This window comes from Thunnus maccoyii, chromosome 16 (genome assembly GCF_910596095.1).
Source record: "Thunnus maccoyii chromosome 16, fThuMac1.1, whole genome shotgun sequence".
Classification (NCBI taxonomy): domain Eukaryota; kingdom Metazoa; phylum Chordata; class Actinopteri; order Scombriformes; family Scombridae; genus Thunnus; species Thunnus maccoyii.
In genome coordinates this window covers 1,276,610-1,289,314 of record NC_056548.1, presented here as the reverse complement: position 1 = coordinate 1,289,314, position 12,705 = coordinate 1,276,610, and the positions used below count along the sequence as shown (strand labels likewise).

At 43.6% G+C, this 12,705-nt stretch overlaps 1 protein-coding gene across 5 annotated transcripts in view; it reads right to left on the bottom strand.

Annotated features, from left to right (window-relative positions):
* Positions 1 to 11,781, bottom strand: part of hectd1 (HECT domain containing 1) — a 45,434-nt gene extending 33,653 nt beyond the window's left edge. For 4 of the 5 annotated variants that reach the window (XM_042387741.1, XM_042387744.1, XM_042387746.1 and 1 more), the window contains exons 1-10: positions 11,569 to 11,781; positions 7,267 to 7,438; positions 6,194 to 6,343; positions 5,827 to 6,061; positions 3,155 to 3,382; positions 2,074 to 2,355; positions 1,720 to 1,990; positions 1,103 to 1,179; positions 323 to 421; positions 82 to 196 (exon numbers count right to left, since the gene is read on the bottom strand). In XM_042387741.1, coding sequence (XP_042243675.1) covers positions 82 to 196; positions 323 to 421; positions 1,103 to 1,179; positions 1,720 to 1,990; positions 2,074 to 2,355; positions 3,155 to 3,382; positions 5,827 to 6,061; positions 6,194 to 6,333 — 1,447 coding nt within the window. In that variant the 5' untranslated portion in view covers positions 6,334 to 6,343; positions 7,267 to 7,438; positions 11,569 to 11,781. Of the gene's footprint in view, positions 1 to 81; positions 197 to 322; positions 422 to 1,102; positions 1,180 to 1,719; positions 1,991 to 2,073; positions 2,356 to 3,154; positions 3,383 to 5,826; positions 6,062 to 6,193; positions 6,344 to 7,259; positions 7,439 to 11,568 lie in introns of all 5 variants that reach the window. The other variant, XM_042387742.1, reaches the window with a different exon arrangement.
* Between the last annotated feature and the right edge of the window lie 924 nt (positions 11,782 to 12,705).

Sequence of the window (12,705 nt, the reverse complement as noted above, 5' to 3'; positions counted from 1 at the left end):
GTAGTACTGGTAGTACTGGTAGTATCCGATAGTATCCGATAGCTGACAGTAGTATTACTGCAGTATTACGGGTCTACTAACCGGGGGACTGCAGTATAGCCACCACCTCACTGTGTCCTCTCTCTCTGGCCTTGTCCAGAGGAGTTTTTCCGTCCTCGTCTCTCAGGTCGGGGTTGGCTCCGTGTCGCAGCAGCGTCTGCAACACAAACATGACGGAGGAATCAGAGCAGCCAATCAGATGTTTGCAACACAAACATCACTGTAGATGATCAAAGTTACCAGCTGCTGATGAACAAAGAATCTTCATCTGTAAGTGTGTTACCTTGGCTACTTGTGGGCGTCCAAAACAGGCAGCGTAGTGTAGTGAGGATGACCTCTGACCTCTGTTGACATCCGCCCCCCTCTCACACAGGAACTCAACCTGTAACGACGACACACAGTCGGTCAGACTTAAAGGAGAACTGCAGTGATTTTCCACCTGAGTGTATTTTGTGTGTAATAAGTGTTATAAAGCCTTTTGTCTCCTGCATCACTGTCAGCAGTCCAGTTGCATTGTGGGTAATGTAGGCGCCAGGTGTTTGACAATGAAGAAGAATGCGTGGAATAAAAAAAAGACGACATCTCTCGTTCTGCTGCATCATTTTCATCCTTTTTTTAAATTATTATTTTTAACTCTGTCCATCATGAGTGTGAAGATGATGAAGGAGTTGATGAAGGCTAAAAATGTATTTGCAGCGTGAAACAGCAACTCTGTTCCCTCCTTTTATTTCATAAATGTGAATATTTTTATGTGATGGTTGAGAAGGTGGTTTGTCTTTCAGCTGCTTTAAGGACGGCTCCTTTAATCTCCATCTACAGCTGAGATTAATATGAATTCAGTCGATAGTTTTAGAGGCATAGAGGTGTTAATCTCTGTCGACGGGGATCAATTAGACAGATTTCATCCTCTGGATACAAAGAACGTCGGTACAAAATCTTAAACCAATCACAAGCTGAGCAGCTAGTGTGGCTAAAAAACAACAGCAGCAGGTTCTGGGTCTGTGTGTGTGTGTGTGTGTGTGTGTGTGTGTGTGTGTGTGTGTGTGTGTTTAGTTTTCTTTACCATTTCCTGTGTGCCGAAAGCTGAAGCCCAGTTAAGCAGCGTTTGTCCAACATCGTCCATGAAATTCACCTCGAAGGCTGCAACAGAAAGCAGTCGATCAGTTATCATCTGTCACCGAAACACCGACAACAAAACCACAACTGAGATTTTCACCGTGAGAAGACGTTGCTGTACTTTAAAATAATCCGGTTCTTTGTAAAATTCCCAAAGTTAGTAGTTCACTCCTGTACTGCAGTCTATCAAGTCTCATCAGTGACCAACTCATGGATTTAATAAGACACCAAACACTCCTGCAGTGACATCACGCTCTCATCAGACAGAAACAGAACCTCTTATATAAAACATGAGACCGAAAACAAAGAACTCTGACTCCTGTCCCAAACTCTACACAACAAATCTGCCACAAAAAGTTATTTTATGATCATCCAACCAAAAGAACTACAAAGTAAAATCTTTAAAACATCATTAAATCATTAAATAAGCGATTAAACTACGAGACTGCGTCCTGTACAGAGATGTTCAGCTTTGGATAAATTTGGATTCATTCAGTTTGGGCTCTGGCTGACGCTGTTAACACAGCAACAACCGCTGAGGCTCATGGGTAACGTAGTCTTCACCTCCGGTGTCGATGGCGTCGATCAGAGCGTCCGTGTCCTTGCTGCGGATACAGTCGATGAGCTGTCGGTGCGATCTCTCCCCTGAACTGTCCAGGCGTCGCAGGCCGGGGATCCGACCCGTCGAGCCCGCCGTGGACTTGGGCAGCGCCTTGCGTCCCTCGAACAGGAGCACCAGCAGGAGGTCCACCAGCCGCATGGTGTCCAGCACGCAGCGCTCGTCTCCTCCCAGAGCGGACTCCATGGAGTCGGGCAGAGCGGAGCGCAGCAGGTCCTGAAAGAAGAAAAAATAAAATAAGTTTAAAAGAAATAACTTCCTGTTTTCCGTCTCGTGGTGCGTTTGAGGCGTCGACCTACGTGCGTGACGAGCGGCGACCCCCTGCACAGCGTGGACAACAGGCTGACGATGGTCGACACCTGGTTGCTCAGTTTGGAGTCCGGGGCCGAGGGGGCGGCGCCCGTCGACGTCCGGCCGGGCTTACAGGAAGAGGCGGGGCCTGACACCGTGCCGCCAGCGGCCGCCATGCGGGACAGCAACTCCTCCGTCAGGCCGTGTTTGGCGAGAGGGGCGGGGTCCACGCCGCGGCGGGTGAACCTGTCGGCCAATGAGGCGAAGCAGCGCAGAGCACCGTCTGATACCTGCAGGACAGAGATCGGGTCAGTTAAAACACTCGTTAAACGCCACGTCGCCTTCAGGAGACGTTCGGCTGAAACATCGTCAGACGTACTGAACATGTCGATACGATTACTGTCGATACGCTCGTCTGATTCATCTTCAATTAACACAAACGTCTTTGTCTTTTTATTTTAACCCTGAGTTTCGTCTCTCAGGCTGCATATTTGCTTCCCCTCTAATTGATGGAAGTTTTTGCATCCTGAGGAAGATCTGCAGACACTTCAGAGCTCGTAAAAACCCCACTGCATGTTTGTGTGTAATAAAAAAATCTATTTTTAATATTTTGCGTTAATAATATTCTTCTAAAATCAAAGGTAAGATGAGGCAGTAAAGATGCTCATTAGTGTAATAATTAGTGTAATAATAAAGTTATTACAGTTGGATGGTTTTTATTGGTCGATGCAGCAGATTCTCCTGCTTCATGCTGCATATTTTAGCTGTTTTCAAATATAATGTAACTGACAAAAGTCTCAAATATATGACAAGAAATATGAGTTTGGTGAAATTTTAATATTTCTGCTATTTTACTTTTAATTTCTTGAACTTTTTCTGGACTCTTAATACTTCAGTGATCTCTGATCGTCCATCACTGTGAGACTCTGCATCTATTTAGCATCTAAACATCCCATAATCAATACTCGTCTAGACTCTCTGACGTCCTGCTGTCACCTTGTAAAAACAACCAGCTTCTGTCATTAATAAATACATAAAACAGTTAGAGGAGAAAGAAGCGTTGAGTAGCGGCGTCTCTCTGCTCGTTACCTGGTGGTCTTCGTGTTTGAGGAGGCTGGACAGAGACTCCACGCACGTCTCCAGAGACGAATCCTGAGGCTCCATCTTGCTGCAGAGGCGGGAAACCACGGCCATGGCCGAGTGCAGCGTGTCTTTGTGGACGAGGTGGCCGCTGTCTCTGATGAAACTCAGCACGCAGTTCAGACCGCCGGCCTCGAACACGGCGCCGGACTCCCTGGTACAGATCAACTCCAGCACCTGGAGAGAGAGAGACACACGAACCCCCCGGCGTTACAAACAGAGTTAGAAAAAAATGGATTTAAAAAGTTTATCTGAAGCTAATATGAAGCTTCAGCGTCCTAATGAGTCAAATCAAGTAGATATCTTTCAACGTTACAGTCTTTTTAGTGTTAAAGTTCCTCTTTTTGTTACTATACTTCCACCTGCAGCTCAACAGGGAAACACAAAGACTGTAAATGTGTCAGATATCCACTGATATGACGAACTCAGACTGCTGAAGCTGAATAGAAGCTTCACACAGACTTTTATCATCCAGTATGAACAGGAGGAATGATTACGGACACCTGACTGCTGGTTGAAAACTTGTGAACCTGTCCTTTAACAGGAGATCAAACAGCACCTGACGACATAATAAAAATAGCTGCTCTGATGGATAAACGGCATCTTTCTGCTTCTATCAGCACAACAGATCAGTGTCGAGACATGAGACTGAGACAAACCGAGGCCTGAATAAAGAAGACGAGTGTCTGTGAAGAGTATAAATAAACGTCTGCTAGCACATGGTGGAGACTGGCTGCTGCCTGCGGTGACGCCGACGCACAGCCCGGCGCTCATCGTCTGTGCTCATTAGAACGTCTTACTGCCGATTCACAGGAAAGACATTTTAGAAATAGTCTCAAGCATCAGATACGTTTCTGTCTTATTAAAACGCATCAGTGCAGACTGACTCAGCGTTTCAGACACTCCCCCCCCCCCGAGGTTTCTTACACTCGGAGTCTATTTCTGTCACGTTTAGTGAAGTCTAATCTGCTCAGGCAGCTGTTTCAATCACACAACTGTCCTGCTGTATTTCAGCTTATTAACATTGATTGATTGAGGCTCCACAGTCTGTCTGTTTCACTGCAGGCAGACTGTGGATGTGATGTGAAGCTTCTGCTGCTGGTTGTGAGGTCAGAGACGCTGAACGCTTCCTGTGTGGATCAGCCTCAGTTAACCCTCCTGCTACGAGCCGCTCTGACACACTGGCCTTGTTCATGATAACGACACCGCAGATAAGAGAGTCCGTCCTGGAAACGAGACGCCGTGACGAGACCGGCTCTGACTGATGACATCACGGCCCTGAACGGCTCCGCCGCCAGATTAAAACACTGATTTCTCTCCGTTGACTGACGTTTCCATCAGTGAGAGAGAAGAGTACATGCGTCACCTGATACAGGCCGGTTAGTCTGAGTGCTGCTAGCGTGCTGTTAGCGTGCTGCTAGCGTGCTGCTAGCGTGCTGCTAGCGTGCTGCTAGCGTGCTGCTAGCGTGCTGCTAGCGTGTGACAGCATGTGGTTACTGAGACCAGAAGGAACAACAACAGATGTGATGTTTGTTAGTTTCTTGTTACTACAGGATGTTATCAGACGTTCAGCAGTGATTCAGCAGCTGCAGCAGCTCTTTAAAGTCTGTGAACTCATTGTTGTCTGATCCTCTAAACTCCTGAAAATCTGCATTTCTAAAAACAACAACAACATGCAGACTGATATAAACTCGGCGGGTTTAAATCCTCCTTACAGGCCTCGTCTCACCAACCAAACATCACCTGACACTTTACTTCTTTACTGGTCTGAAATTATTTCTAGTAATTTATTCCTCTTCTTACATCTAATAGAGTGTAAAATGTTTATTTATTTACTGTTTTTGTGATGTTTGATGTGATGTTGATGCTGCTGAAGACACATTTATACTTTTGTGCAACAAAGATGAACAATAAAGTTGTTTTGATTTATAAAACGCAGCAGCTTCATTTTTACTGTCAGAAGACTAAAGAAACAGCTGGAATCTGAAATATTTATCTTAAATAATGATTCCAAACAATTCATTGATTATCTAAATAGACAACTAATCGATTAGTTCCGTTGAGGGTAACAGGCGGCGGGTTTGGATCAGGAAGACGAACGTGTTCTGCAGCATCGATATTGATCCTTTAAGTGTTCGATGTTACAGAGCGACAGATGTTCAGCAGCTGGAAAACTTGTTTTTATTCAAAGTATCAGACAGATGTGGAAGTTTTTGCTTCTCTGATCACAGACATTGATCTTTAACGAGGTTTAAATGATCACGTTATTAGAAAGAATATGTGCAACATTCAGATCCAGATGTTTGCACATTAAAAATGTCCTGCTGGGTCATACTGGGACGTTCATACACTACTTAATGGCACCAGCGTCGCAACTTATCATTACTTTCATTATCAATTAATCTGCAGGTTATTTTCTCGATCATCGTTTTGTCTATAAAACGTCAGAAAACTTCTCAAGGTGACGTCTTCAGTAGTTCACTGTCATGAACGACACATAAAACCTCTGAATATTTACCATAAATATAAGGAATTGATTATCCAGATCTCTAAATTGTTTAATGTATTGATCTGTGCAGCCGAGCTGTGAATCACAGCAGAAACACGGTTTCCTCTCTGACCTTCACACACTGCTCTGCCAGGTCTCTGCTGGTCCGGTTGTTGAGCTCCACCACCACCAGCCGGTTGCACAGCGCTTTGATGGCTCCGTCCACTCCCACGATCCTGCGGGTGCACTCCGCCGACACGTCCAGGTAGTAGGTGATGGCTCGAGCCGTGACCTCCAGCACGTTGTCCGGAGCGCTCTCGTCCAGAAAGATCTTACAGAGCGCCGGGAGGAACGTCCGAGGAGGACACCTGGACAGAGAAGGAAGGAGGGAGGGAGGGGGGGGGGTCACTGCAGAGTCCTCTGACCTCTGACCTCCTGATCAGCGGCCGTGTGTGTGTGTGTGTGTGTGTAAGGTTTGTGATTGACAGGTGGAAACTCACGTCTCGAAGCAGCGGTCGACGTTGTCTGACATGAGCAGCAGCATGCAGAGTTGCTCCAGAGCGATGAGCTGCATGTCGCGCTCGTCGCCCTGACCCATCTGCAGCCACTCCAGCAGGGTGTCCGGGTCCACGTCCGCCATGATGGCTAGCCTGCAGGGGACGCCGTCGTCAGGACACGATCGTTAGGACACGATCAGACAACAGAGCGAGTAATAATCTGACACATTTGACACCTTGACTTGTATTTTCTAGACAGAGTTTCCTTCCATCATGTCAGATGAAGAAATATCTGATAACTTGATAAAAAGTAGAATCAGCCTACAAGAGACCAACAATTACTTCCTGTATGAATCATTTTGTCTATAAAAGATCATTTACAGTGATGAACCTGGAGATATTATTATGTCTGATCAGTTTATTATCATCACATCTGACAGGCTGCAACCAGCAAAATGTTGGAAATGTTTGATTTGAAAAATGAAGATGATCAAAACAGTTACAGATTAATTTTCCTGACATTTGATTAATCAATTAATCGTTGCAGCTGCACGATCATTAAAACACAGAAAAGCATCAAATCCTCACATGTGAGCAGCTGAAACCAGAGAATGTTTCATTAAAAATAACTTAAACAATGAATCAATAGCTGCAGATCGATTGATCACAGCAGCTCTAGACTGCAGATTAAACGCTTGTTCAGACAGTTTATTGTTTTGTTTGTAAAATGACAAAATCTAAAAAAACTGAAGAGCAAGAAAGTTTCTATTTATTTCTCACAGTAATAAAAACATACAAGATGAAATTGAAGCTGCTTTTTGGGATTATAAACTGTTTAAAATGTGATAAATGAGTTTAAACATGAAGGTTGAGACGTTCAGCAGCTCTGATGACCTTTACTGAAAATGTTAAAATATTCTGTTGCTTCATATTTCTGCTCTAATTAATTCATCTGTTATTTACTGTGAACAAATCTCTCTCACACACACACACACACACACACACACACACACACACACACACACACACACACACACACACACACACACACACACAGTCATCACCTGACCTCTCACCTGGCTCCCCGTTGGCTACCCGGGTCTGGCTCAGCGCCCAATCACTGCTCACAGTTCTGTCGCTGTTTGGGACTCATCCAACCAACCGGACGGAGGAAGAGAGGAAACACGGACGAGGAAGTGGTCAGTCAGTCGCTCTCACAGGGGCTTCTGGGACATGTAGTCTCTTCACCTGAGAGGAACCGAACAGGAAACCATCAGCTGAACATCATCTCTACAGGGGAGCTGGATAATTCCTGGACGAACGCAGCTGGTTTATCAGAGTCGCAGCAACTATTTTAATAAATCGAGAAATGTTTTTTTTTCATTTTCATTTTTCAAGCAAAAAAAATAAAAATTCTCTGGTTCCAGCTTCTTAAATGTGACAATTTTCTGTTTTTCTTTGTCATATGTGACAATAAATGTTTTATATTATATTATTTTATTATATTACTGTAGCCTCAGCAAAGAATGAATTGATTAATGGAGAAAATCATCTTTATTTGTAGTCTTATGGTTTATACACAGGGCGCTGGATAATTCCTGGATCACAGCTTGTTGACATTTATGCAGCACATTAATTCCTGGATGACTGCAGCTGGTTTATACACGGCCGTGTCTACTTCCTGAATGCTTGTGGTCATTTATACAGAGCTGTGTGGGTAACTTCTTGTTTCATAAAGTCACAGTCAGAACAACAACAACAACAACAACAACAACAACAACAACAACCTGGAGCTGATTATTTAATGAGTGAAACTAGTGTGAATAAGAGAAACCAGTCCTGCAAGTAAACAGCAGCACGTGTGTGTGTGTGTGTGTGTGTGTGTGTGTGTGTGTGTGTGTGTGTGTGTGTGTGAGGAGGGGCACATCTGACTAATTCAGCTCCTCGTCATCGTCGTCACAGACAGACTCTGATGTGGTTTCGTGTCTTTCGGAGCTGCTGTGAGTTTGAAGCTCAGAGATTTAAACTCTGCGGGACAGAAAACCTGAAACCAACGAATATGCAAACATGAAGCAGCTCGACGCTCAGCTGACCGTCTGACAGCTGCGTCGCCTCCCGACTGATTTATATCCAGCGTTTCTGCTGCTGGAGGGACGACTGCTCGTCAGATCGATCCACCGATCACATGTTAATACTCCATCACTTTACTGGTGATTAATACTAATCAACAGGCTCGTTACATGTCGGGAAATCCGATCAGACGGACGACCTGAATCTCTGACCTGCAGGAAATCAATCCAACAGTCTGATTATTGATCGATCAGGCCTCCATCCTCCTCAAACAACAACTAATCTGCTGGTTTTCAGATCGACTCGAGGTGATTCTGTTGGGTCACAACATTCACTGACATCTTGATAATCAATTCTTCATTTTAGAGCCTAAACTCATAAACGTTGCTGTTTCACATGATCATAATCTGGATCTCTGAGTTCTGGACTGTCGTTCTGCATTTTTCTGACATTTAGCAGACTTAACGATCGATTGATTGATAATCAATAATGCTTTTGTTTGTAGTTTTTCCCACCGGTCAGTTATTACCGTCACTGAAACCCGTCGATAGACTTTCACTGACTGAACAAAGCGTCGACTGATCCAGACATTAATCTAATGCTGGGAGGGTTTGAATTTCGGACTTTCCAGTATTTCTGGAACGCAGCAGCAGCAGCAGCGGCGGCTCTGCAGCAGCACGGCATGCTGGGAGTTGGATGGGTGCTGGCTAAGTTGATTAGGGCCTAATTTGAAGCCGGCCGGCCCGTCTGACTGTGTGACTGTCTGACTGGATATAAACAGGCTGCGCTGAGACAGATCCTCTTATCAACAGATTAATCATCACAACTTGCCAGAGAGCGTCCTGACCCCCCCACCCCCCCCCCACGAACCCGGGGCTACCGCAGCAGGCCGCTACAGTCAGTCACAGGGTTTGGCTTTCACCCCTTTAACCCCTCGCGGTGTCCTGTGTCCACTTTCTAAGTCCAGATTGAGGTCAGCGATCAGCAGCAGCAGAAAAAAAAAAAACACTTTTCTCTTCGTCCTCAGGACTGAAACTCTGACTCAGCTTCCTCTAAAAAGTCCAGTAAGACCAGTACAGAGAGTCACTGTTACTGGTACTGTTACTGTCACTGTAACTGCCAGAACAATGGACGTCATTTCACAACACTGAGGTTTCTTCACATCAGTCATCAAACACAACAGAGACCTGATCCGGTCTGAGAGGAGAACAGGTTCAGGATCCCACCTGAGTTCAGACACGTCTCACATGATAATGATCATGATTCATAATAATAATAATAATAATAATAATAATAAAGATCCACTGAGACTCAGTTTACACCAGCGATCAAATGATGTAACTGTAGGATCAACTTCAAACCTGCTCAGATTCCAGATTTACTTATTATTTAACATATTCATTTCATTCTATTCTGGATTTTATTGAGTCAAAGTTCTTGTGCAGCCTTGATACAACGTTTTTATAGCTTTCTGAAACCAATAATCAGTGATTGATCAGCTGTGTGGAGGTGTGAAAGCGTCTACGAGGTCCACACCTCCGTCCGGCGCCGTCCAGTTCGGCCATTAAGACCAGATACAACCAGTTTGATTTGTCGACTGCTTTGTGAACGTTTTGAAAAATGCAGCTGAATATTCACTTTAAATTCCCAAAAACAAAACACAATACAAGATGATTAACATTAACTAAAGAAGCAGCTAACGATCATGTTCATTATCTGTTCATTTACTTCCTTTATTCACCTGTTTGAACTAGAAAATGACAGAAAATAACAGAATAAAACTGTTTGTTCAGTCTGACTAACTGTCAGATATTCTGTTCAGTAACATCATTCAAAGAAAAACACAGAATGATTCACGTGTGTGTTTTCTGTCAGATCTGCTGTTAATAATTAAACATTATGAGGGAAACGAGTGGAGGATTAAAGAATCAGTCATCAAGCACAACGCTCAGTAATGAAAAGGTCAGATTAGATAATGTGGCAGATATTCAAAACATACTGAGGTTTAACTGATCATTTCATATTTAATGAATGTGTGATGTAAATAATCCAAACACTGTCTGCTTCCATCTTCTACACTGTGTTTATTTACTCCTTTTCTATTTTATTTAACTCTTAATTAACTTCTTTAGGGTTTGAGAGAGGTATTTGTTATTATTTTGGGCCTTTTAGAAAGTACCCGATGAGCTAATAGTTATAATAAGAAGTCCTTAAAATAGTCAGAAAAAAATGGAAATTTGAACATCCACAGTTCCTGAACACCTAGACTCCATCTGCTGAGGAAGATCGTGAGATTCGACTGAAAGCCCCAGAAAAAGCAGCTCGTGTTGAGGATTGTTTTGTCATCTTTTATAAAAAGTTGGAAATTAAAAATCAATATTAAGACAGAAAAAAAAATGAGGAGCAGCCGCAGTTATAAACAGTGAAGTTGAGTGTTCTGGTAATCGTGACGACTTTCCACGTCTTTGTGCTCGACTGGAACAAAACTCCTTTTGTTGTTTGTGACTTCAAACTTACACAATGTTAGAAACTCGGCCGCAGACGGTCTGTTAGGAGTAAACTGGGAAAATTACAGTGTTCAGGCGTATATGACAAAGCTAGCCTGTGTGACCCCAAGTTTCATCATCTGTCCACGACATAAGAAGACTACTTATTTCATCAGACACACAACAACATAAGAGGATACGACAGGGATGCGTTGCTGGCAGCGTTAAGCCTTCCAGCTCGCTGTCCGGCCGGGTACAGAAAGGTTTTACGGCCGAGTATCTCACACTTACTGCCAGTTTCCAAGCTTTAGCCGTTAGCTCCACTTAAAGCGACTTGCTAACGTAACTGCGATGTTGTCAGGCCGCTAAAACAAACTGTTACTACACGAAAACATCCTAAACATATAAACAGCATCCCAACAGTATTATAGAAAGTTATATGTTTATTATCCAACACAGAAATTAATTATAAGCAGCGAAACCCAGAGAGGCAGCTAATGTTAGCCGGCTAGCTGGCGTTAGCACCACGCTAGCTGACATAACATTTTTTATAAAAAAGCATTTTAAAGCTTAGACTTCACATTAAAACTTCACCACTAAACCTGAAACGTCAATTTTCACACGTCTTGTGTTTAAAATGTGGCGTTGACGTCCACTTACTGGTCAAACTATAACCGCGGCCTCGGACTCGTAATGCGAACCGCGGGGCTCGAGTTCCGGGAGAGCCGGGAGGCCGCGCCGCAGCCACGGGACACCCACTCAGAGCGACACCGGCCCGGGCTCGGGGTTACCTGCGGGGGGGGGTGGTGATGAGCCACTCACCGTTTTTCTTGTCGGCACAGAGACGGTCGGCGGAGGTATGAATTATAATCTTCTGGGTGCGACAGCCGAGTAGGGAGCTGTATCTATCGCCGATGAACGGGGCTCGCTTCAAGGCGTTCCCATTTCTCCCGAGCGGCTGTAAGAAGGTCAGAAAGGCGGAGAGCCGACAAACGCTCAGCGGCTGAAATGGAGCTGAGCCCACTGCCTGCGAGCCGTTCAGGGACCGCCTCTGAGCTCGGAAATATGAAACAACACAACGTTTAACAGCTAAAACAAAATGTACAGTAAATATCACCCCAAGGCTATTTTCAGGTGTTCAAAAGAATTTACTTTATATAATTAAAACATGTTTGCAAAATACCCTTTCAGGTTCTTTATAGTCAGGAAAGTAAAGGAGGTTATTCATGAACTGAATCAGAATCAAAGATACACTGTGCTACATTATTAATAACATAGAACACACAACATAAAGAGAATAATAATAATATATAGTGCTGCGGGCTCTATGGCGGGAAGCTACTGAGGGCAGATGTGAGGGTGTGTGTGGAGGTTTGTGGTGTGATCAGTTCCTGTAGGGAGACACATCACTAATTATCTGTTTCTGTTAGTTCTGCTTATTTATTACCAGAAAAAAGAATTAAAGGCTAGTTTTCATCTGTCGCTCCTGGCCATATTTTTTTTTTTTAAAAAAGCACCACAAAAATAAATAAATAAATCATTATATGATTAATAACTGATGCACATTGATGTACAACAGCTGTGAGTAAAAATAGATGAGTGTGCTGTCTGTGATGCAGAAAAGCTTCAAATCCTCAGACTGGAGAAGCTGCAACCAGCAGATTTTGAGCATTTTCACTTAAAAAAAAATGACTGAAGCAATTATTAGATTTTTATCAAGATGGTTGTTGATTAATTTTCTGTTAATCATTGTAACGTTACTTTAAACTTCTAAGCACAGTGACAGGTTTGGTTCAGTATATCTGAGGCTGAATCTGATCCTGTTGTGTTCATCATTAGATTAGAAAAACACAAATTACCAGACATTTCTTTGGAATACTTTAGTTATCTTTATTTAGTTCTAGTAATCTAGTAATCTTTACTGGATAAACTGTTGCCCATCATCATACACAGGGGTTA